General features: G+C 40.4%; 2 protein-coding genes across 2 annotated transcripts in view; one reads left to right on the top strand and one right to left on the bottom strand.

Annotated features, from left to right (window-relative positions):
• Positions 1–1,040: 1,040 nt before the first annotated feature.
• LOC117445652 (transcription factor JunD-like) lies at positions 1,041–3,181 on the top strand. The gene has a single exon (XM_034081425.1). It carries the CDS (start codon positions 1,230–1,232, stop codon positions 2,037–2,039), a length of 810 nt encoding a protein of 269 aa, XP_033937316.1. The 5' UTR covers positions 1,041–1,229; the 3' UTR covers positions 2,040–3,181.
• A 13,976-nt stretch (positions 3,182–17,157) lies between these two features.
• rab3ab (RAB3A, member RAS oncogene family, b) overlaps positions 17,158–26,060 on the bottom strand; it is a 56,708-nt gene continuing 47,805 nt past the window's right edge. Inside the window, exons 4-7 of the mRNA XM_034080690.2 lie at positions 25,206–25,430; positions 22,804–22,922; positions 22,568–22,692; positions 17,158–20,242 (exon numbers count right to left, since the gene is read on the bottom strand). Of these exons, the coding sequence (XP_033936581.1) occupies positions 20,052–20,242; positions 22,568–22,692; positions 22,804–22,922; positions 25,206–25,430 (660 nt within the window). The 3' untranslated portion in view covers positions 17,158–20,051. The remainder of the gene's footprint in view (positions 20,243–22,567; positions 22,693–22,803; positions 22,923–25,205; positions 25,431–26,060) is intronic.

Raw genomic sequence — 26,060 nt, 5'->3', positions numbered from 1 at the left:
TTCTAGTTACACACAGGACATTAAAGAGACATTCAAACATTAATTTAAAACAATAAAAAAATGTAATTACATTGATCAATCCGAAAATCGAAATTGAAATTGTAAAAATCTTTGATCGAAAATAGAAACGTTTAAATGGAAACTGAAATTATCCTGTGACTTCTTCTTAGGATTGTATTTAAGTCAAAACAACCTTGATCAGACCAAAGCACGTGTTGAAATAAGACCAGTGTCAGATTAAACTTCTCCAAAGTCGCTATGAATACAAGTGTCTTGACTGAGAGCGTAAAGCAGATATAAGCAGCATTTCTGAGAAGACATCAACAATTATTTATCTCATTATTCAAGCTGATATTTTCATTATATCCCGCATTTAAGCAATTATAATTCTTTCAACTAATATAGAAAATACAAAAAATAACACATCAAATATGGTTCCCCTTGTGTGTACAAAGAATTGATTGAATTCTATCATTTCTATTAAATACTACAATGGTAAAAAAAGAACTAAAAAAACAATATCCCTCAGGTTGTGGTTTAAAGGAAATGTAAGCTGGAAATGGAAGAATGTACATTTTCAAAAAAGATGGAGGATGGTCGTTCATTGTCCTCCTAAAAAACAAGTTTCAGCTACAAAAGCAAAAACTATGTTGGTTAATATTAATGGGAGAAACTTCAATAACATGACCATAAATGTCCAACAGGTGCCAAATCCAATGTTACCTCTGGGTGATAGCAAATAATGGAGCCCACATAAATCTGTGATGAAGTTGTTATTTTTGAATGGGAGCACCATTCAATCAGAAAGTGTGATCCAATAACTGTCAGTGCCAAATTGCCGAAAACCAATAGGTTCTGAGGAGTTACGCAGATAAAATACCTATTACATATAAGGGCACTGCCTCCTGTTGAAGAGTGAGACTCCACTCCTGTCTCCTCCTCTTTGCTCGGTTCGTCCCATTATTTAAATAAAATATGGAAAACGAAATGTCTGCCCAATGCGGTCGCGCGCTGATGTGACATAATGGAACTTGCCAGCATAGAAAAGCTCGAGGCTGTGCGCGCGGGCGTGCAGCATAACCAGATTCTGCTCGAGAACAGAAGACAGGGTTTCAGTAAGCCTCATAGACACATTAATTACACAGATATTTTATACTGCTGTTTATTTCTACGAGGTTATGGGTGAGGCATAGTTTTGAGCGAGTGAGCTTGTTTTATTAACGGAAATAATGATGAAGAAGGATATTAACTTGAGTCTGGTGGTCGAGGCAGACCTCAAACCGCATCTCCGTGACGCCGAGAGCATCCTCAGCTCCCCGGACCTGGGGCTGCTCAAGCTGGCCTCCCCGGAGCTGGAGAGGCTCATCATCCAGTCCAACGGGATGGTCACCACCATACCGACCAGCTCCCATTTCCTCTACCCGAAGACGGTGACGGAAGAGCAGGAGTTCGCAGAGGGCTTCGTGAAGGCGCTGGAGGATTTACACAAGCAGAATCAGCTGAACGGAGCCGGGCAGACCAACCTGGACCTGGGCGCTAACATCACCCCTGTCACCATCCAGCCGGATCTACCGGTGTACACCAACTTGAACAGTTACGGTAGTGGCCCACTGGAAACAACTGTCAACTACACCACGGACACGGTCCCCTTTCCGCCCCCTCCGGTGCACCATTTGGGGGCAGCCCCGCAGGAGCTGTCTCGGATCCAGCTGCTGAAGGAGGAGCCTCAAACGGTCCCGGACGTTCAGAGCTTCGGGGAGAGCCCGCCGCTGTCTCCCATCGACATTGACTCACAGGACGTCGTGAAAGCCGAGAGGAAGAGGCTCAGGAACCGGATTGCAGCCTCCAAGTGTCGGATGCGCAAACTGGAGCGGATCTCCAGGCTGGAGGACAAGGTCAAATCGCTGAAAAACCACAACGTCGACCTGGCGTCCACAGCCAGCCTGCTGAGGGACCAGGTGGCCCAGCTGAAACAGAAAGTCCTCACCCATGTCTCCAGCGGCTGTCAGCTGTTGCCACACGAGGTGCAGGTGCACTAGAGACATACTGGTGTGGGGCTACTGACCAGCATATGAACTTCATGGACTTTGTTAATATTGCCTTTTTCTGTATACGTAGCGTAACCCAGATGTGTGTCCGCAGTGGACTGAATGCCAGACCACCTTTGCCTAAATATAGGCAACTGTAAGTAGGCTTATCGGGTGTGGTAATGCTTTCGAGCATCGACGAACATGTACAAACTACTCGGTAGAACACAATTCAACATAAAGGGCGATTTTCGCTATGGCCAAAAGATTAAGTAGGCCTACTGTAGATACAAAAAATTCGTGAACACATTCCCAGGATTCTCATTGCTCCACAGTCTCCTCCACGGAGAGGACGAATCAGCTAATCGTTCGATTTGGAAAGACATGATCGCTAATTGGTTTATTGGATTTAAACCGAAATGAAGAGCGTTTACATTTGTATATGTTCGGGGTATAAAATGGTGTTCTACCTCCTATGTAAACTGGTGTACAAGGCAGCATTAAACTGCCTTGTTTTCCAAGAAAACAAGGCAGTTTGAAATGAGGCCCTGGGCTTTTCTGATGAGAGAGAAAGAGGCTCTTATTGGGGCTATTCAACTTTAAAGACAGAATATAATTTATTTTCCTGTGTTTTTTTTACAGAATTGTTGTGTCTATATAGGACATTCTTAAACATGGACCAAACATATTTACAATATGTATACAGTGATATTAATATAATATTTATGACACAATTATCATTAATATATGGGGAAGAGCATGTAAGAAAAATGCACAACCACATATAGTGTGTAAAAGATAATCTGCATACAGAACTACCATTTATTTGATTTGGGAACAATTTGCATGATGTTTACATACTCAAATGTTTCCCACAGCTGGTGTCAAATGGTTTGATTAAACACTGTTTATAATTCTTATTCTTTATAAAAACACGTATTGATCCTTTTTCTTACTCTACTGTGTCCCTATTTAATTGTGTTGTTGTTTTAAATGTGATGACTGAAGAGTCATAACCTTTTGTTGCACTGACTTGCTGTAGCCTGCAGCTGTTTAGCTGTTTCGAAATAAATGCTGCTCAACAATAAACACTGTTTCCTCCATTTTGACCAATGTCAACATGTGTTTAGTGAAAATCAAAGTTCTAAGTCTAAATGTGTGCAACAGTTAACCAGATGTTGAAGATGAACAGGTGTTCAGTTTCATAAAGGTATTGATCTGGGTTTAGAATCAGATTTTCTTTCACAATACATTGTGTTAAATAATATTATGATATGATGATATTTTGGGTTATATTGCAGTGCCAACACAACATTTGGATACCTGACGACTACAAGTCATTACAATAAAAGCATAAACACACAATTATTCCGGAATAACACATTTTTATTATAAGGAGAGAACATTAAGGGAAGATTGTGGAAGTGTATTTGTTGAAATCTGAAACATCTTTAACCAGGTGTCTCCATCTGCTGGTTAATTGAGAAATTGCAAATCATTTGCTGTCCTAATGTTTGAAATGACATGCACATATAATGATGCTAATGCTATGATGAGTGGTATGGTTTTCGTGATCATATTTGATCGAGTATATCCTGTAGTTTTCACTCTTAATAGTTGTTGGTTCACCCTGCCTTGAGTACCACTATGGCTGTAAAAATATAGATAGCATATCATTTAGATTTTAGTGTCTAATGGTCTAAATCTATATAATTTATCCTACAAAGAGTGCAATTATAGGAGAACTGAATTCCCAAAGGCAATAAAGAGCCTTAAAAACAGGCCTTCCTCACGGACAATAACTGTGTATAAGTTCAATTTTTTAAATGTTAAACTATAAAATAGGATCTGATTCTTGCACCAGTGAACAGATGTTGAGGTGTTAGCCATCGGTCATATATGCAGATTGGATTTTGATAACACTGGCAGCAAAAACATCAATACCAGAAGCACAGAAACACAGAACAGCCCTTCATGACTTGTTTCCCTTTTTGCATGCTTTGTTCCTCATGATACCTTATATTTTGCTGATAGCTTGGTTATTGGTTGGAAACAGGGGCGGACTGGCCATCGGGAATACCGGGAGTTTCCCCGGTGGGCCAGTGCTGTGTGTGGGCCGGAGGGCCAAAATAAAAAAAAAAAAAAAAGGTTCTTAAAAAAAAAAATCTTTTTCTCTTGCCTAAATCCTACCGGCCCACATTTGTAAGTGTTCCGGCCACTCCCTTTTTTTTCCGCTTACCTAAATCCTACCGGCCCACATTTGTAAGTGTTCTGGCCCAGCCCAGCCCAGTGGTGTGGGTTGTAACGGAATACATGTAACGGCGTTACGCAATCAGAATAAAAAAATCAAGTAACTGTATTCAGCTCGCGTTACATTTGAAAAATGAGTAATCTGATTACAGTTACTTTCGTAAACCTGAAGTGAATACATTTTGGATTACTTATTGGAATTATTGGTGGAAAGATTTCCTCACAACATTTAATATTCATTACTAAAGGTACAGCCGAATCATCACAGCGCACAAAACCGCGCAGATGGACCAAAAAGGGGAGCGTTTGAAAAAAATGTGCGGGTCCGCTCAGTGAAACAATAACAACGTAACATGGAGGAACAAAAGTCTGCATTTAAATCGTGTGTGTGTACGAGGCGTGTGGTTAAAACACATCAGCCACACCGCTCTTTACGGTACGTCCACACAGCAGCTTCAGAAGAATCTTCCACCGCTTCTCTGCCCATTGACTTTGAATGGGGATGACGTCACTTTGCCTCGCTTTTCGCCGAACTGCATTGTGGGGGAGCGAAGCGAAGATTTCCAGGATGTCCAGGATTTCCAGGATTCCAAAGTTGAGCAATGTTCAACTTTTGAAGCTGAGCTGGAAGCGCCAGCCAATCAAACCGCGTGTAAGCAGGGAGAACCAGACCGCAGTTCATTTCCTCATATTCCAAACGAGAAATTACGGTAGCAAATCACCCGGTTCTTTACGACCAGAACCGGAGGAACCAGGCATGGAGGGAGGTGGCAGAGACAGTGGGGGAAACTGGGAGGTTTTCGCCTGTTTGGGGAGTTTATATATATATATATATATATTGCTCGCATAAAATCCCCGGGGTTTTTTGCTTTGTATGTCGGGGGCGGGAGATTCATGTGATTGGTTGTTGGTCGCATTGCTCGCAAAAAATCCCCAAGCTGTCAGACACGCCCAGCTCCAAGATTTTCAAGATTTTTGAAAAGCTGCTGTGTGGACGTACCGTAAGCCTTCTGAAGGTAAACACAGTGAAGGCGGTGCGTGAAAGGCACGGCGCTCGTCTCCTCAGAGGCTGAGTTAACCCTCCCGGCCCGTCCACACAGCAGCGTGCGTTGACGCTTCCCCATTCACTTTGAATGGGGTGACGTCACTTTTAGCCGAAATGCATCGTGGGAAGCGACGTGGAGCGTAGCTGGCGTGGCTCGCTGCAAAAGTTGAGCAATGTTCAACTTTTGACGCCTCGGTGAGGCATCAGCCAATCGAATCATATGCCAGTACAAGCTCTAGCCAATCAAACCGCTGCTTGTGTGTCAGGGGCGGGAGATTCATGTGATTGGTTGTTGGTCGAGTTTCAGACACGCCCGCCGGCAAGCGTCAGCGCACGCCGCTGTGTGGACGGGCCGTCCTGGTGCTGCAGAGATTTCATGAAGTGAAGGAGGTTTTCCTTCTATAAAACAGCTGTGGGCCAACCCAGTCTCACGGCATTTCGTGTTCACCAACACGATTTTTAATCTATTGATTCGTGTTCACCATCACGATTTGCCCCTTTTTTTCGTGTTGCACAGCACGATTTTAAAAGCAATGTATTTCTACTGGTAACGTGTTTCGTGCCTGCAGGCTGCAGCACGTCTTTTTCTCCGGTCGGGTCGTGGAAGACCGGAAGCTGTGTGGTTCATAAAAACATGTTCTTACTCAATATCAAGCCACAATTATTGCTTTTATTTTAAATCGTATAATTTCAGACTTTTGTTGCCGTCTGTGAGGAAAATAAATGGGGCTCAGAGCCTCAGGATACTGAAATCTGTATTTATAAATATTTTTTTCCTTCTAATTTGTTATTCTTTTCAAAAATAACACACTGTTATTTACTCACCAATAACACACAATTATCCTTGCTTTTATTTATTAGTTTAATTCCATAATCTCGGGCTTTTTTGGTGTCCGTCAGGAAATGAATTTCAAAATAAAAATAACCGGAAACAGACGTAGGCATATAAGGGACATTTCGAGCATCATTGCGATTGTCAACATTTCTGAGTTTAGGATGGCCGAAGACACTACACTACCCATAATCCCCAGCTATCGTTTAGGACTACAGTTCCCGTAAGGTTGCATAGCGTCAAACAGCTGTGTGAAATGGAACGAAACCACGCCAGACTATCCAAAACTGGAATCGAACACCCCTCCAGAACTACACATGCTGACTATTGTGTTTCGCAAAATGTTCTATGGGACGTCTCTACTGAACGTTTTCGTTTTTCCCACAATTAGAAGTTGCCATTATTAAACACATTGGTGTTATCAAATGTAAAACATATAATTAATAAATGGGTGAAAATTACTTGTGTCCATAATGCGCAGCATTATATTAATGCCGTATACCCACATGACAGCTCATTGCTACTTTGTAATTCTACTCCACTACAATTCAGAGGTTAACCTGGTATTTTTGCTCCACTGCATTTATTTGAGTTACTTTGCAGATTCTGATTAATTATGTGAAATATAAACAACCCTTAAATCAGACTTTAGTTACACCTGAGTAAAATTCAGGTAAGGTCATTGTCAAGTGCCAACAATCAGGAGAGATATTTGATAGTTGGTGCTTGAGAAGACTAAACATGTATCTGCAATTGACATGAATGGAAACAAGTAATAAAGTATATTCATTACTCGTTATTCTCTACTAATAGTTCATTAAAGACTGTATATTATGGCTATTTTGCACATCCCTTTCAAGATTTTCAAAGGTTTATTGACATATCATACACAACTACGGTGTAGTTATGCAATGAATGAAAAACTTGGGTCACAGGTTCCTCAACAGTGCATTACAAGACATCTATCAATATGTATGTACCTCCACCATTAAACTGTCATATTCTGCACATTTCTTATTCTATCTACATACATAAGAGTATAATTAATGTGTATAATATCAGTTAAAATAAGTGCTTCAACATAGTTAACATTGCAGGAAAGCAATATATTAGACGTTAATTACTTTGTCAGGCTTAATATTTAATATTTAATGTTTAAATAAAGGTTAATCCGTTTTTCTGTTTTGCACCTCCTCCTATTAATATCTGTGTACATCCTGCACTAAACTGTTTTATTGTAGAGATCACTTATAGTATCTTCTTAATTTTTTATATTTTATATTTCTATATTTATACTTTCCCCCTATGAAAGTATGTACTCTTAATATTTTTTTAATCAAATATAACACATAGAAACAATAATTCAATAACGTGCTTTAACCACTAGGAGGTGCACACAAGGTGCACACATCCATAATAACTTTGTATTATTAGTGTGTATGTACAACATCTGAAGATGTATAGTTTTATGCATGCTTTCACATCATTTTACAGCATATTGCTATACTATTTCAGACTCAGTATTTACATTCTTACATTCAAAGAAAATCAGTAATATCTTTGAAAACTACAGTCCTTTTCTATCAGCTGTGCACCGTTATGGTGTAAATATAACCTATCTATGAATTAGATCAAATGTAAAAGTCAGCCGAATTAGTGTTGATACTGCAAGGAGACGTATTGTGTGAAGAGAAATTGAAGATGTTGTTTAATTGTTGATATATTTATGATCCACGTCAAGTATTCACTTTCGGCACCATTTCTTCCAGTTTTTCCAAAGGTCTTCTCATCAGGGCTCTCTAAATAAAGAACTATGGCAGATCTGTAATATGTAATGCAGCCGAACCGTGTATTACAATGCCGTTATGTGATGACTTTCAAAGAGAAAAGCAAGAGCACTCGGAATTAAGTATTATTTTATACTTTTAAAATGTTTTCCGGATTTCATATAATATAAACACCAAATCCCAGCATGCATTGCGGCTGAAACATCCTATAGAGAGGCGAAGTCCCTCCCTTTCCGGGAGCCTCCATGGGACCCCGGAAGCGTACAATTATACATTGAAGTCAATGGAGAGAGAAAGGTTATCTTTTGATCCCGTTTGAATTGTGCCACGAATGACACATATGATGTTTGTCAATTTAAAAGAATATTTTGCAAGTCAAAAAAATTAAAATGTGTCGTAAAACTGTGAAGTTACACATTTTTTTGTGTGAAACCGCTGAGTGAACTACAGGTCTCTTGGTCTCGCACAATACGCGTCACCATCACAAAGATGGCGGTCACGTTAGCAAATTTCACCTGTTTCTTTCAGAATGAGAATAAAAGTATAAAACGAGGTGACTACAAGTCTGGACACGTTGAGAGCTGTACATACACGAAAGGGGAGTTAGTCGGTTCTGTAAGAGCAGCGGGACCGGCTTTACAAGATGTTGGTGAGTAATATGAGTGCAATGTGTAACGTTAATGTCAGCTAGCTAACATTAGCTAACAAGGTACACTAACGTGTTTTGTTTCAGTAACTAGTGTTCTCCTTTAGAACTTCGTGGTCTGTGTGTATGCTGTGGATAACATTAGTGTTCACAAGAACAAGGTAAACTCCCGTGTTTTGTTTTAGTTGCTCTTCAGATTGAAGCGGCCAGTTTTATATCGACTATACTGTATGTGTGATCTCCTTTTACATCTCGTTGTGTCATTTGAGTTTATTTGCTGTGTGTAGATTCAAGGGTTTTGGTTATCTTGTCAATTTGTTTGGTTATCCAGTCACAGCTGTGTGTGACTCCCTCGGGTACACTGGTATGTGTTTTCCTAATGTAGAGAGCATTGATTAATTAATAAACTACACACTGAGTCTAGATCCTGACCAAATCCTTTTTTATTGTTGATCAAATGTTTTTCAAAAATGTATTCATACACATTTAGAAAAATACAATGTACAATCACAACCAGTACAACACACATTACAAAAAATACAGAAAAAACAAACAATAACAACAATCAGACAAAACTATGGAAAAATAACCCCTCCCACCCCCAGATCCGGACCATCCTTGTATTATTGCTCATTCAATCTATTATAGCATGCTAACAAACATGGTACTTACTTTATTTGTACAGATCTGCATGGGAGACGATGGCGCGATGCAGAGCGCTGTCTGTGATTGTGCACGGGGGATGTACAAATGCAGCCACGCTGCAGCATTGGCAATATGTGCCATGTGGCAGATCGCTCCACAGATGTTGAGTGCCAGTGGAGGAAGCCTGGCACTTCCAAAGTAGTCCAGCCGGTGTCTCAACTTTACCAACAGTGAGAGGAGACATACAACCCACTGGCCAGATACATCGCCACTCAGGATGTAGACTGGTTCAGGTCTGCACTGAGGGGCGCACAGTGTGGCGTGGCATGGCTTTTGTCACCTGAGCCAGAGCCGCGGCCTCAACATCAGGCCATTGTCACCGTGCCGGAGCTGGTGAAGGGGCATGGGGGCTTGAGGCAATTCTTGCCTCAATGCGACTGAGCAGAGACCAGCAAGCTGCCATCCAGACAGCCACCGGAGGACAGCGGACAAAGTGGCAGTTACACAGGCGGGGCAGGTTGACAGCCAGCAAGTTTGGTGCTGTGCTGCGGTCGGGACTTTCATCCACTCCATGCGCGTCCCTCATGAAGAGGGTGCTCGGGGGGTACAACTTGGACGGAGTCATGGCTGTCAACTGGGGGGTTGTAAACGAGGCCGAAGGGGTGAAGGCTTTTGTGCAGGCCTATCAGGAGACAGTGTTCGAGTCTGGTCTCTTTGTGAGTGAGTCTGTGTTTTGAGAGCATCCCCCGATGGACTTGTGCAGCCATCTGCCCTGCTGGAGGTGAAGTGTCCACCATCATTATATAGGATATATATATATATATATATTTGTATATATATCTGTAAATTGTATAATTTTATTTGATTTAAAAGTATTTTTGATCTCTGTCTATAAACACAAACTGAGTAAGATTGACAATAAAGTTGACTTTGAAAAATATATATATTCTTTATGAAAATAGTTGACTGTTGGAGAAATGAATCCAAATGAAACGTTGGACTGAACTACAACTACGCCTTTAAATCTCTACGGACTGTTTTTCAGTGGGATGGCAAGTTCCTATCTTTAAACATTTATTAGTTTTTTCTCAGAACAGATTTGATTTTCTGAAGTTAATTTAACTTAACCATGTAAGGTCATTATTAAAAAGGTACAATCAATTTGTTTAGGGTTGAATAAAATAATGATAAACATTTCATTTGGATAATTTACTGACAGAATAAGAAATTCAATGATGCTCTACTCACCTGTTCCTTTTTATAAAGTGAAACAGTTGAAACGATAGATTTTAGTAAACTTAAAAACAACCTTCTCCAAAAGCTATCAAGGAATATACCGAATACTTGTTTTAGAACTTTATTACATATTTTTATATAAATAGTTTGAGTGATCCATAATTGACAGAAGCTTGTGTTTACACTGACCTGTTACTCATATATTAATGTCTTTGTAACTTATTTAAACCACTACCTCACTCATTTCTTTCATTCATCACGGTTCAGTGAACTAAGTGATGCATGAACCAGTTTAATAATTATAATAAAGTAGGATTGCAACTCTTTGAAACTGTAGGTGGCTTTTAAAAGAGCCGTTGTGTTTGGGTGTGCTGGTCTCAGGTCAGTCTAAGCCCTCTCTCCGCGGATGCAGCGGGATGTCCTTAGGCATGATGTTGACCCTCTTTGCTTGGTTCATCTTACTGGGGGCAGCTACATGGATGTCGGTGCAGTCCACAGTCATTGTGCAGTTGAAGGCAGAATGAATGTATTATTGTCTCTGAATGAAGCACAATTTCATGTCATACAATACATTGACTTTATTTGTAATTGTGTAAAAAAATAAAGCATTGATTAGCAAGCAGGTCCTGCAGGAACAGAGCATGGTGATGGATGGAGCTGGGAAGAGAGAAGAATAAAGAAAACAGATCAACTTTATTATCGGATATTAAAAATTCAATTTCAAAACAAGTTGCCGCTCCTACAGTTTTCTAGTGTGTAAAGATGATTTCACATGACCTATGCAAAATATCACACTCAATACATGTGTGTCTCTGGGGGGTGCATTGTGCCTTTGATGTATATAAATAATATACCATAACCAAATACTATTACGTACAGTGGAAATCAGGTTGCCAGAGCAGGTCAGTCCAGTGTGCATGTTCCTCAGGGTCTCAGCATTTACAGGTGAGGTAAAGAAAATAAAAGAGAAAAAGGTCAAACACTTTGAATAATTATCTCTTTTAATAATGTTCTATCAGTAATCACTCAACTACTGTCTTTCCAACAAACAGATTGACTCACTATCATCACAATGAAACACGTCCAGAAGAATGGACCACAGATGGAAATTAGCTATTAGCTATAATCTGGCATATTGCATCTCTTCTCTTTGCTGAGATTAATGTTTTTGTATGCATGGTCCTTCTATAAATAAATAAATGTCATGCAAAGCTGCCTGCCTGCCTTCCTTCGACTCTCCCTGAACTGCCTGATCTTTTAATGTTCAATGTTAACCATTTGAGCAGATCGCATTAAGTAGAAAAGATCGCAGATGCTAATCTGCCGTTAGCCTACCTCCCGCCCCCTTAGCACCTGGTGGAGGGGGCGATAGGCTACTCTTCAAATGTTTCACAAAATACTTACCATCATGACTACTCTTACTGTTTAACATTTGGGTTCACTTCATGTTAAGGCTAATACAAATGACAAGGCTAAGTAATGTGATGCTAACTAACGTGCTCGCTACTAGCTATGTAGCTAGCTTGACTGTGTTCCATGCACAACATGTGTATTACCTGATATGTTTGGTCCAACAACTCCTGGTCCTTTCATCAGACGGGAAGCGATAGAACGAGCTATGATCTATAAGTATGATCACTTATGTGATTACAACCTGGTACAAAGCACACAGGCATCTTGTAAAAGTGAATTTATTTTTAGCAATCTCTTATTTATTGGAGGGAATAATCAGTTATGAGATCTTCTTCTTCTTCTTCGCTTTAATTACGAGTCGCAACCACTTGGAGCATTATCGCCTGTGACATCACTTACGCGAGCCAGAATGGGATTTGTAGTCTTTGTAGTCGCGTATTTTTCATAGTCTTATATTTCAACAGCTTTACGACAAAATGTGACTTTTTTGACATGGAACTTATTGTTTAAGATTGACAAACATCATATGTGTAGTTCGTGGCACAATTCAAACGGGATCAAAAGATACGTTTTCTCTCTCCATTGAATTCAATGTTAATTTTTCGCTTCCGGGGTCCCATGAGCCGGAAGTAGATGGGCGTGACTTCGCCTCTCTATAAACGAGCTTAAAACCATAGCTGAGGATCTTGGGTAATCGCTCGAAATGCCTACGTCTGTTTCCGGTTATTTTTATTTCGAAATTCAGTTCCTGACGGACGCCAAAAAAGCCCGAGATTATGGAATTAAACCAATAAATAAAAGCAAGGATAATTGTGTGTTATTGGTGAGTAAATAACAGTGTGTTATTTTGAAAAGAATAACAAATTAGAAGGAAAAAAAGATTTAAAAAATACAGATTTCAGTATCCTGAGGCTCTGAGCCCCATTTATTTTCCTCACAGACGACAACAAAAGTCCGAAATTATACGATTTAAAATAAAAGCAATAACTGTGGCTTGATATTGAGTAAGAACATGTTTTTATGAACCACACAGCTTCCGGTCTTCCACGACCCGACCGGAGAAAAAGACGTGCTGCAGCCTGCAGGCACGAAACTACGGTGGCCCTGAAGTGCAAAACACCACAGCATTTCACAAAACACCACAGCATTTCACATTGGACGGAAAGGGTATTCCTTTAGGGAGAACACTTCTTGTTTGTGATTGGACAGAGCCAGCCAGAGAAGCACTGCTGTGATTGGTTGTTTTTGCTGCCAGTCAAGAAATGACGCTTCGTGATTAGCCCAACACATCAGCCGTTAGCTATTAGCACACACTCAGAGCTCACAGCTCCTCATATCTGTTCAGAAACTGGACAAAAGTTAAACATGTACAAACCACAGACTGTCTATGTCATGGTGAATACAGTCGCTGCTTTATTTATGTCTGTATGACGTTGTTGTGAGTGTGGACGGAGCAGCTACAGGTTAGTTTAGCCTGATGGATCCGATTCCGATAGGATTTACATGGAGATACGGCCCGCCCCCTCTCCAGCGTCTTGTTTGAATGACAGGAGTAAATACAGAATTAATGCTTTATTAACTCATGGTTTTTAAGGGGCTTATCTCCATGTAAATACTATGGTAGACCACCCAATATTCGCATCGCTCTAATCGCTCGAGTTTCACCGCGGCTGTCAGCTGTGTTTGCTCCTGTCAATGCTGTCATTCAAACAAGAGGCGCTGGAGTATTTTGTTGTAAATCCTACAACAAAATGAACATATTTGACCGTGATTTAATTGTAATACACGTTTCAAAGTGGTGCCGAAGTAACTACATACTGATAACAGTTAGTAAAAAACATGAATTAACGCTTTGACAAGTCTGCAGACAAGACGGCAGGCGAAAAGCTTTTCAAATGCGTGTTTTCTGAATCGGATTCATCAGGCTAAACTAACCTGTAGCTGCTCCACGCTCACAACAACATCATACAGACATAAATAAAGCAGCGACTGTATTCGCCATGACACAGATAGTCTGTGGTTTGTACATGTTTAACTTTTGTCCAGTTTCTGAACAGATATGAGGAGCTGTGAGATCTGAGTGTGTGCTAACGGCTGATGTGTTGGGACCATACGTTGTGGGACCATGGTTGGGACATATTTCGCTGTCGGGTGTTGACCAATCACGAAGCGTCATTTCTTGACTGGCAGCAAAAACAACCAATCACAGCAGTGCTTCTCTGGCTGGCTCTGTCCAATCACAAACAAGAAGTGTTCTCCCTAAAGGAATACCCTTTCCGTCCAATGTGAAATGCTGTGGTGTTTTCTGAAATGCTGTGGTGTTTTCTGAAATGCTGCGGCGTTTTCTGAAATGCTGTGGTGTTTTCTGAAATGCTGTGGTGTTTTCTGAAATGCTGCGGTGTTTTCTGAAATGCTGTGGTGTTTTCTGAAATGCTGTGGTGTTTTCTGAAATGCTGCGGTGTTTTCTGAAATGCTGTGGTGTTTTGTGAAATGCTGTGGTGTTTTGTGAAATGCTGTGGTGTTTTGTGAAATGCTGTGGCGTTTTCTGAAATGCTGTGGTGTTTTGCACTTCAGGGCCACCGTACGAACACATTAGGCTTGTTTGAGACAAGCAAGACCTGCGCAGACCTGCGCAGTTGCGATCAACGTCTTGCTAGTGCGTTGCATGGTGGTTAGTCATTTTGTCCGACTTGCTCTGGAGGCTCGCCCACATGAGACTTTGAAATCTCGCGGGACAAAGACGCCCGCAGCCTTGAGAGCGAGGCGAGGCGAGTTGGCGCAGTTGCTCTCCACGAGCTGCGGAAGCGAAATGCTTGATGGGAAACGGCTCGCTGGTATCTCGAGCTGAGCACTCATTGGTGGTTTTTACCACGTGCTGCTGATGAAACTCTCCAATTGGCTGGCAAAAGTTTGTTGTTGTTTTGTGTCAGTTTTACGTCGCCACATCCATTCCCATTTTTCATCATTGTTCCACAATGTTTATCATCATGAAATTAATATCTATATATTTTATACTATACTGCTTACCGTTTTCATACTTTATATATCTTAGCATATTCATACACACTGTTCATACTGCTCACAGGCTGATATCTAGTGTATTCATACCCCACTGTTTATTCATCATTCAATTCATTCTATGGTATTCTGTAGATTGTGTACATTACTTTCCACTTCACAGCTTGTTGCACCTGGTTAGAAGCTAAACTGCATTTCGTTGTCTCAGTGTCTGTAATATGTGCAATAACAATAAAGTTTCTCTTTAAGTTAAACCAAATCATTAAAATAAAATCTATTGTAATGTAATGATTTGGTTTAACCTTATTTATTGAATACATCATTTAAAATGGCAAGATTAAATCAAATTACATCCATGTTGTACACATCATAAAGCTTAAAGTGGCAGCTAAAGAATTAACACAGCAGCAGGTCTGTTCAATTCATGCTCATTAAGCTTCATGTGTGCGGATCTGAAGGGACTGGTCATTTGTAGCCTGTCCACCTATCAGTTTTGCAAACATTAAGAGGGAGGAGCATTTCTAATTATGGAACCCATGGTGTGGTTCATCATCATGACTGAATTAACAAACCTATATAAAGCAATGGAGATCACCTTTGTCTACAGTGGGTAAAATGGAATTTCCGCCATTGCAAACCCAGCCAGTCAAGCCGACTCCGAGTCCGAGCTGTCCGACTTAAGACGAGCTTTTTGACACCTCCCCCGGCTGCGATCGGCTACTCTCGTCTACTTTCGAGGCGAGCCGCAATGTGTCTCAAACAAGCCTAGTACCAGTAGAAATACATGGCTGTGCAACACGAAAAAAAGGGGCAAATCGTGATGGTGAACACGAATCAATAGATAAAACATCGTGTTGGTGAACACGAAATGCCGTGAGACTGGGTTGTGTGGGCAGCAGATACTGTGAGAGTCACAGACATGAATACATAGATCAAGGCAGACTGGTGCACACACTCTCCTGTTTTGCCAATCCGGTGCTTAAACAAATATAGCTCTACACCCCTGGCCGAAATGTCTTTAAAATGAAGTCCGAGTTCGACATTTTAATTAATGTCCTGCCAACACTGGCAGGACAGAAGGCGACACGCCCTTTCTAAGCCATGTCCTCACATCCCAAGCTGCATCCCCAAAAAGTGTATTATGTTGTTACAACAAGGTTCAGGGGGAGTGGCTGTACGGCTCTACCCGTAGGATAGAAAAGGGGGAAGTGATGTCTGACTCAGAGGTCACGCGGCTGTGGAGAAGAACGTGTTGCTCACATTCTGTTACTGAGTTTAGGCTAGTTAGCTAGCAGGTTTATTGTTTTGGGTGCAGTCACTTTTGCTTCCACTTGCTCTCCAAGTAGAAGGCCACACTCCAAATAGGTCTGGTTGGGGACTTGAACCGGCGACCCTACGGCTCACAGTCCAAGCCCCTACTGACTGCCATAGATTTAGTCCCTAATTTTGCTCTCAAAATGGACCAGAATGATGCATTTAACTTCAACATTTAAAAAAAGTTCTTCCCGGGGGAGCTTACCCCCGGACCCCCCTAGAGGAGGTGAGGTCCACCACCTGCCCACACCCCCTGTTAAATTGTCTCACCCACATTGAGGATGCTTCCTACGCCCATGTTTTATTCCATGCGTCAAGTCAGGCAAATTGGGTCAAAATGTTATTGCATCAATGATCTGTTAACATTAAAATCGCTAAATATATGCTGTAACTATTTTGCTCTAGGCAACTCAAGGGCTAAGGTAATGTGATTACTATATGAATAATTGCCCAAAATAACATTAAATGCATAGGGTTTTTTGTTAATTAACATACTTTCGTCGCCGGCCGGCCGATAAATGCCACGCATTAAGTGGGCCTGTCTGTCAATTAATCCCCGGGACACTTTTTCTCCCCAGTCCGCCCCTGGTTGGAAACCCCTAATAAACAAGTCACTTTGGATCATAGTTTGCAAGAATTCACCTGGTTAGTCTATTTGATGTCAGAAGCACAATGCCCAAATGTGACTGAGTACATCTTGTTTGAATTTTCCTTGTAAGAAACTATTCTTCTTGTCACGCTTATATTCCTACATAATTGTTCAGCATAAAGGAAAAGTGGGACATCTTAAGGCTGTCGATAAGAGAACAATCTAATCGTCAAAAACAATATTCATATTATCATAATATACAATAACACTGTATGATATCAGTTTATTTTGAGATTTTAACTTTAATTTAGGTCCATTTACCCTCAAATGTACATCTTCAAAAACAAGAATCAACTGATTGTTAGTAACTTTTTATTGTTTTACCACAAAGTACAGATAAAAACATCCACAGCATATTCTCTCTGGCCCAAACTGAGGAGGATGTAAAGAGCCAGTGACACGAGACCAAATAAAGTACATGTTCCTGCGTGCGAGTAGAAGATCTAAAGTCTGCAAATTCTAACAAGCTTGATGGCATTTCATTTGTTTGTGTAGATGCTGTATTGTGTATTGCTTTTGTAACAGAGTGACACATTCATTAACAATGAAGGCCTAATGAATGCAGATACAGAACAACATGGCTCTTTTGTGTGGTTTTAGGTTTTTTACTGTCTTTTTTTTCCTCTTTTATTTCTGTGTTGCAAGCCTGAGTCGATACAACACAATCCACATATATGACTCAAAGGGACAGTATTTACAGATCTGGTTTATATAGAGAGGAAGACATATTAGAAAGGAGAACAGTTTAAAAGTTTCGATTTTACCCGAAAAGAAACAGTCACATCCAGTAAGAAGTAAAACATACGCAGGATAAAATTATTCTCCCAGGTTTGTCGTGATGTTCACTCCCTTTTTATAATAGTAAATACATTAAAGGGCCACTTTACCAGGGACCTCATTGACCTTTCAGTCAGTGTCTTGACTGTGATTTCAGGTTTGTATGCCACACTTACTGTAATACATAACTAATGCAACAATTACTCTGAAAAATAAATGCTTTTCTGAATTAGACTTTGACTACCATCATGTTTTTACAATGTTTTGCCCTCTCTTCTCCTTGATATCTGTTATTACTGAAAACTAAAGCAATTCAACATTTCTGATAGCGACATAATTATTTCTAAATGACCAGCGTTCACTTCAGTCCTCCAAGCAGCAGCTGTTTTAATACAGTTTTAAACTTGATCACACTGCTCATCCTGGTCTCCTAAAAGCAATCTTTGGTGAAGTGAAAAGTAGGAGCACCTGGCAAACCAGTTCTAACTGTTGAAATTGTATTTAAACAAGTGTTGGTGTAGGGGGGAATTCCGCAACCAGAATGAGAGATGTTAAGTAGGCTTATAAACAGCTGTGAGAAGAAATGTGGCCGTTACACAGGGTTGGAATCAAGAATATCTCCGTACAAAATATTTAAATCCTGCATTGACTTGTTAGAAAACAGTGAACATTTCAGCCTCCAGCTATTTGATTCTTGTTTAACAGTTCTGTTTGTTCTTCACCTGAAGACTGAGCGCTGGCGATAACAAACAGAAAAACAGATGCTTTAATACTGATTTTGAAGAAGCTGCTTACTGTTGGGCTGTTTGTCACTAAGCAGGAAGCATGAAGTCGCTGATCTCTGTCTGTACTGTGTGTCACATGTAATTCTAGTCTCTCCTGATGTTTTCTTTCACTCCCTTGAAACTATCAGATAAAGGCAAAACACCATACGTATAACAGACAGATTTTTTGCATCCTCCAAACCCATTCCATCAAATTCTAGAGAATGAGGAAATGTTTAAGATTATGGAAAGATGGTAAAAATATAAGTTTTCACATAATTTCATCTTAAATGCTTTGCATCAACTGCTGCATTTTCTTTGCCTAATACCCTGATGTCAATAAGTAGCATGGTTAGCCAGCCCAACTGTGCTACACAAAATGTTTTTCCTTACAGTTGAACATTTTCTGTAATGTTAAGGCAGTTGTGACAAAATGCCTCAACGTTTTCTTTCTTTTAATATTAGAGCCATTTTAAAGTTCTTCACTTGTAACAGTACACCGAGTGGATTTGGAGGATGATAAACATAGTTGCAAGTTTCCAATTTATATTCAGACTTAAAGGGTAATTTCCCGGTGTTTCTCTGAGAGGGAAGTTTGAATTTCTGACTTCTCCGAAAGGCAGCATGAGACAAAAGGGACATGAAAATGAAACGGCTCACGGAGGAGCTGCCGAGGGTGCACACCATTCCACACATCATCCAAACAAACCAAACAACACAGACCTCCTATATTTGATACTATCCTCATAGAATTTCATACCTTTTTTAATTCATTTCAAGAAATGCATACCTGTAGATATTATATATATATTGCACAACATTTATATGTACATTTGAAATAAATATAATTAAATAAAACGTGTCTCTTAATTTTTTTGCGTATCTCTAACTTGTTTATATTTTCCCCACCCAGTCCCGAAAGAATAAATGGGGCACCAGAATACAAAAACATAAAAAAAGGCCAAATGAAAAGGCTCAGATGGATAATGAAAACAAAGCACTTGCTCATACCTGCAATAGCTATGTTTAGATACCAGCTGAATCGACGAATAGCACACAGACCCATGTATGTTGATTCACTGTGCATCCAGAATCATGAAAGAAATGTAACACATCAGAGTGGAGCAGATTTCAGCTGGATCACCCCTCCCACATTAATCCACTGACATATTTTCAAGACATTTGACTGACATGAAACAAAGAACTGTAAACATCGGAAGGATTTAAATGGCACTCTGAGGACGGTCGCCGTCAAATCCTTCTTTTTAAACCACGTTGAGGAACAGGGAGACAAAGGAAGATGGGTCGGGAACCTTCAAGAACCAGGTTTATAAAGAGTATGAAACACTCGATTGAACTTGCTTTGGCGTCAGACTGCACTGATCAAAAACCTACCTTTAAGATCTTTTATGAATAGGAACCATACGGAAACATGCAGCTAGTAGCCTACTGGTCGACTAGCATCATTTCAGAAACTTTTAAACCTGGTTCTTGTGTCCGTCAGCCAATGATCCTTACTAGGTTACAGAAATAAGCAGGAAGTGAGTAAAACAGGTGATGGTAGTATTTGACCCGAGGCCCCGGGGTCCTGCTGAGGGAGGACAAGTAGGAGGAGGCAGGAAAAGGGTTTTTGGGGGAGTAGCCAGCTTTAACATGCACAGTCCTGGTGAGGAGGAGCGGGCTGCTCTGTCAGCTGGGGCCCCTGTTTGGCACCTGTGACAGCGGGATCTCCGGCATCGAGGCTCTCGGACATCTTTTCACAGATGATGTCCACCAGCCGCTCAAAGGTCTGCTTCACATTAATGTTGTCCTTGGCGCTGGCCTCAAAGAACTGAAAACCTGGAAGGCGGGGCAGAAAGAGTGTCAGAGAGGTTGAAGGCAAGACAATACATCACAACATAATGTTTCTTCATTCACTGTTTTTGGACTATTTTGCTTCTTCTTTCAGAATGGTGGAGAGAAAACATCCAAAATACATAATCAGGGGCCTCATTTATAACGCTGTGCGTAGGATTCACGTGGGAAGGTTGCTTACGTAGTAGAAATCCAAAAAATAGGTACAGAGTAGACATTTTCCGACATTTTCCGATTCACCAAACATTGCGTAGCACTTTCTACGCCGGTTTCCCTTTATAAATCACAATCGATTCGAAATGCGGTGCAGCTTTTGCGGGCTTCACGTAACGCCCATATTTGCCTATAAATAGTCAAAGAAACGCCCATTCATTCATTCTGACTGACTGCATGAAGAAGATCGCAGGAAATGACGACAGAACAGCTAAAAAAGACATCTCACACCGTGCAAGATGTTGGTTATTTTGGGGAGGTCGAGATAAATCATATTGTTTGATGGATGCAGTTTGAACCAGAGTAGCAGCATGGAGGTCGGATCGTCACCAAAATAAAGAAATAAGTGGTCCGAAAAAGGTTCATGACAAAAAAAATACACATAGCCTTCCTCAGGCAGTGTGTTTGTACAGGAGACACCCCCTTGATGAGAAACTGTAAGAAATGATCGGGGAATCCCTCCGGAGTGTAGTCATGACGACTGGATCTGAATTATGTTTTAGTATTTGGTGGTTTGTGTCCCAGCTGTCGATCAGCTGTGCGCAGCGTCTCCACTGCAGCAACTCTATATCCACCAGTTAAAGGAAATACAACTAATGTGTTGTGTTATATTAGCTGTACAATTGACCACATATGGTGTTCTTAGTTTCCATACCTCCTGTGTTTTACGAGCGACTTATCAAGTCTTAGCAAACGGCATACAACATGATTAAACATGGTAGTATATAAAACCATGCTCGTACAACCTATAGAAATGCAAAACCGCATCATTTATGAGAAAACATTTCATAACATTAACACAACATATTCGAGGTGGTTTTAAATAACATATCCGTATTTATTTATTTCTCCAAGTTATGTTTTTGTGTGCACTGAGGAGTCTCAAACAGGCGTTTGTTAAATCATTTTAAGATTGGCTTTAATCAATGTTTGAAAATGAATTATTCATATGATAAATGAGAGGTAACATTTTGTTTATGGTATTATTTCCACATATTTCTCTCATTCTTCCTTCTGCCAACGGTGTCGCAGTTTCTCGTCTCTCCCGTTTTTGTGCTTAGTGCGTACGCATGGGTTAGAGTTTGCGTGGAGGACCGCACGTTTTCCCGTCAAATTAGTATTTTATAAATCGCAAACATTGCGTAGAAACTGGCGTACGCCATTTTTTGAGCGTATATCCCTTTATAAATGAGGCCCCAGGTGTTTATTTGTGCAAATATATTTATCCTGAATTCAATCAAAGTTAGCATCATATAATACCTCATTTGCAAATGTTTCATAACATGTTCTAACCATTAATAGATTAAGTATTTGTCTTAATGTAAGTAATCAACTGGGGAAATTGTTTGGTGATATAAATTAGTAAGATTTTTGCTTCTTCATCTGTTGTGTCTTTTGTTCCTTGTATGAAATACAATACATATCTTTCAAGGTGGTTTGTTTCAAAACTCTTCATTGGCACTTCCTTACTTACAGTTTTATCTATAATTTGAAGGTTTTTAAGGAGTTTGTTCAAATATCATTCATTCCTATTTATTGAACATTTTATAGATATCCAAACATCCTTCTGTAAAAACCTTTGACTCAATTTCTTCAACAAAATGAAACAAGAATACTGAACCTGGCTTTATCCAATGTTCAGATGTATGAGCAGGAACACATTTATTAAGATAATGCCTAAATAATAATTAATTTAAATGTAACACTATTGATCAACAGGGGAAGTGTCAGGGTGATATCTATAAGTGAAGGATCTGTCCCTTTACACCTGTAGAGTCTCTAAAAGGAGATGTGGTCATCTGTGGATATTCATAGTTTAAATGTAGTAATGGGTTCAGCTGGTGAAATCTTAACCATGAATTGTTGTTTTAGAAAACAGTGAAATATCCTGTTATCTATTAGATTATTTTATTTTTGTATTCATGTTTCCAAATGGTTTATGTTGATGAACCTAGTTGATCTTGTAATGTTTCATATAGAAACACAAGCCGGCCAAAGTGTCTGTCTATCGTTTCAGTTCAGGTAAGTACATAACAATGAGTCAGAGATATGAAGTGTGTGTGTGTGTTTGTGTGTGTGTGTACCCCGTGAACTCACCCAGGTGTTCAGAGAGCTGTCGGCCTCTCTCTCCGGCCACCACTCGCTCGTCCTCCATGTCGCACTTGTTCCCTACCAGCAGCACCTGGGCGTTGTCCCACGAGTACGTCTTAATCTGAGTCGACCTGGGAATCAAACAGCCAGCAGTCAGAGAGGAAACTCAAATACTGAGACGAATGTGTCCTTAAATCTGAGGTATTACTATTACACTTTTTCTTATCAAGACAATAACATACCAGTCCTGGACGGCATTGAAGGACTCCTCATTAGTGATGTCATACATGAGGATGAAGCCCATAGCTCCTCTGTAGTAGGCCGTGGTGATGGTGCGGTAACGCTCCTGACCTGCCGTGTCCTGGAAAAACAACAGCAGCAATGATGATACACTTTTAAAGTCTTCAGAGAAACAAACACAATACAGAACATTTACAAATTAACTGTATGATGTCAAAGTGTCTTTACAAAGGCAGACTGTTTGCAGATTGCAGTATAACCTGAGTAAACACACTGGGGAAAATATTCAATAACGTATATGTCAAAATCCAGCCCCCCTAAAAAAACAAATGTTGGTTCCCTGTCTTAGTTCAAGGTGTACTTGAGCCTAAAAAAGCCTAAACATTCATCGTATCAGACTGAATTAGCCTCTTGTGGTTCTTTAAATAATCGACTCCTCTTCTTGTCCTTATTTCCACCCGCATGCTTTGCATTGAACCTGCCTCGACCTCCCTCGGGCTCTCTCTCTTTGTCTTTGCTTGGCCATGGCTCAGGTGATATTGAATGTCAGTGCTAAGCCATAATGAATGCCCAGGGAATTAAAGCCTGCTGTGTTCTGATACCCAGCCGAGATGCTTCCGGTCCAACAGCATCACTCTGCCGTCAGTGGAGATCAGCAAAGCAAAAGACTGACGTGGACTGTCTGCTTCAACCACTGTATCTACTATCGGTTTATTATACTAATTATGAATTAGGGCTTGCTGTCATTTCTACTTCTATTCATATTAATTTTGAAGACCCATACCAAATTCAGCATACCTTTCTTGGGAATTACACTTACGTTGAAGCATCTAAGCTTTATGCAATAACATAAACTCCCCACACACAAATACAACAAATACTTACACGGATAGACTTATTTTGTTTTTATTTTATTTCTTGGACTCATTAGTGTATATTTACTTTATCACACACACTCATCTATTTTTAGAGTGCTGCAGCGCTCACATTTCAATACTGATGATCCTAATCAGTTCAGTTTATGCTCATCCACTCAATGTGCTGCAGTCGGCCCAGGATGAGAGCTTCAGCTCTAAACCAACATGTGAGGAATGTTCAACACTTTGGAGTACTCATCTTTGGGTTCTTCATGAGATTTGAAACAAAGATAAAGTTGTGAAAATTGGCGTTATGTATCTATATATATATATGTATCTATCTAGCTATTTATCACACAAATGCATAAATCACACTGTGAATACAAAAATAAATACATTTTAAAATCACTTTTGAGGTCATGACTAACCATTTTTATATTTACTGGACTGGAGGCTCAGCTGAGAGAAATGCTAAGAGATGGGGGTTGGGATTTTATGTATATGAGTGTGTGTGCATGTGTGTGTGCGGAGGGAGGAGGGTATGTACTCGGGTGAGATGTTGTAGTAATGGGGGAGGGGAGAGCACCCAGTCATCCATTTTCTCGTGCTCTGATTGGCTGAGCTTGTCTCCCTTACCAGAGGCAAGACCTGGCAAAAGCTGACAACAGGGCCACACACACACACACACACACACACACACACACACACACACACACACACACACACACACACACACACACACACACACACACACACACACACACACACACACACACACACACACACACACACACACACACACACACACACACACACACACACACACACACACACACACACACACACACACACACACACACACACACACACACACACACACACACACACACACACACACACACACACACACACACACACACACACACACACACACACACACACACACACACACACACACACACACACACACACACACACCATCTGTCTGCTGCAGAACGTCCACTTTCTGTAGGGTTGATGTTATGATCTACAACATGATGCGGTTCCTCGGGGAGCCTGTCTTTACTCTGCTGTGTGATTTTGTTTACTGCTGAGCCCTCAGGGGACAACACAGTTCTGATGCAACAAACACCGCCCCGTTTGCTCCTATTTTACAAGCTGAGTTTTGGTCATTAGTTGAATGAGTATTATACGCATTCAAGTGTCAGCTGGATGAGCAGGCTGCAGAGAGGAAGCAGATCTCTGTGTGTTTACTGCAACATGAGGACAGTTTGCATAATAAAACTGCACCACGGGGCAGTTTTACAGAACTTGCTGCTTCGGTGAACATTTGATCAAATAGCTTATGAAATGTTGTTTGCAGTATTTTTACAACACTACAACAAGAATGCCCGCCTCACAGACGTATGCCTCCGCCACGCTTCAGTCAGTCCAAATGTCCAATGTTCTTGAATAATCCTGTGAGGGCACAGTGACCTAAACCTTTGAATAAAATCTAATGAGTTCATATTTTTTCTCATAACCAAATACATCAACAAATGTCTTACCCAGATCTGTAATTTGATCCTCTTGTCATTCCTGTAGATGGTCTTCACTTTGAAGTCGATGCCCACCGTACTGACAAAGGCCGGTGTGAAGGAGTCGTCGGCGTAGCGGAACAAGAAGGAGGTTTTGCCCACACTGCTGTTGCCAATGATGAGGATCTTGAACATATAGTCAAAGTTCTGGTCCGAAGACTCCTTCTGCCCGTAGGTTGCTGTTGCTGAGGCCATCTGTGGAAATAAACAATAAAAAAAATTGGTCACATAAAAAAAAATCATTTAAAAAAGAAAAAATCAATCAATCAATCAATCAATCAATCAATCAATCAATCAATCAATCAATCAATCAATCCATCAATCAATCAATCAATCAATCAATCAATCAATCAATGTTTATTTATATAGCCCAATATCACAAATGTTACATTTGTCTCAGTGGACTTCACAGTTTGTACAGAATATCAGTATGACAATACGACACCCTCTGTCCTTAGACCCTCACATCGTACAAGGAAAAACTTCCAGAGAAAACCCACAGTTTAAAGGGAAAAATGGGAGAAACCTCAGGGAGAGCAACAGAGGAGGGATCCCTCTCCCAGGACGGACAGACGTGCAATAGATGCCGTGTGTAAATCGAAAAGATAATACATTTACAATATAGGTAGCTGTTCCTTACTGGGTGGAGGTTCCAAACCAATAACATTGTAAATTATGTTGCATTCAATATGACTTAAACATATCTTACAGGTGAGTTATCTGCCAAGGAAGAAAACAGTGACTTTCATCTAATTTCCTACGACATACAATTTGGTCAGAAAACTATCGAATCCATACTGAATTCTCCCTGGCAATCATGTTTGT

Source organism: Pseudochaenichthys georgianus, chromosome 4 (assembly GCF_902827115.2).
Source record: "Pseudochaenichthys georgianus chromosome 4, fPseGeo1.2, whole genome shotgun sequence".
NCBI classification, from domain to species: Eukaryota; Metazoa; Chordata; class Actinopteri; order Perciformes; family Channichthyidae; genus Pseudochaenichthys; species Pseudochaenichthys georgianus.
The sequence above is the reverse complement of the archived record's forward strand: the minus strand, read 5'-3'. Positions and strand labels throughout refer to the sequence as shown.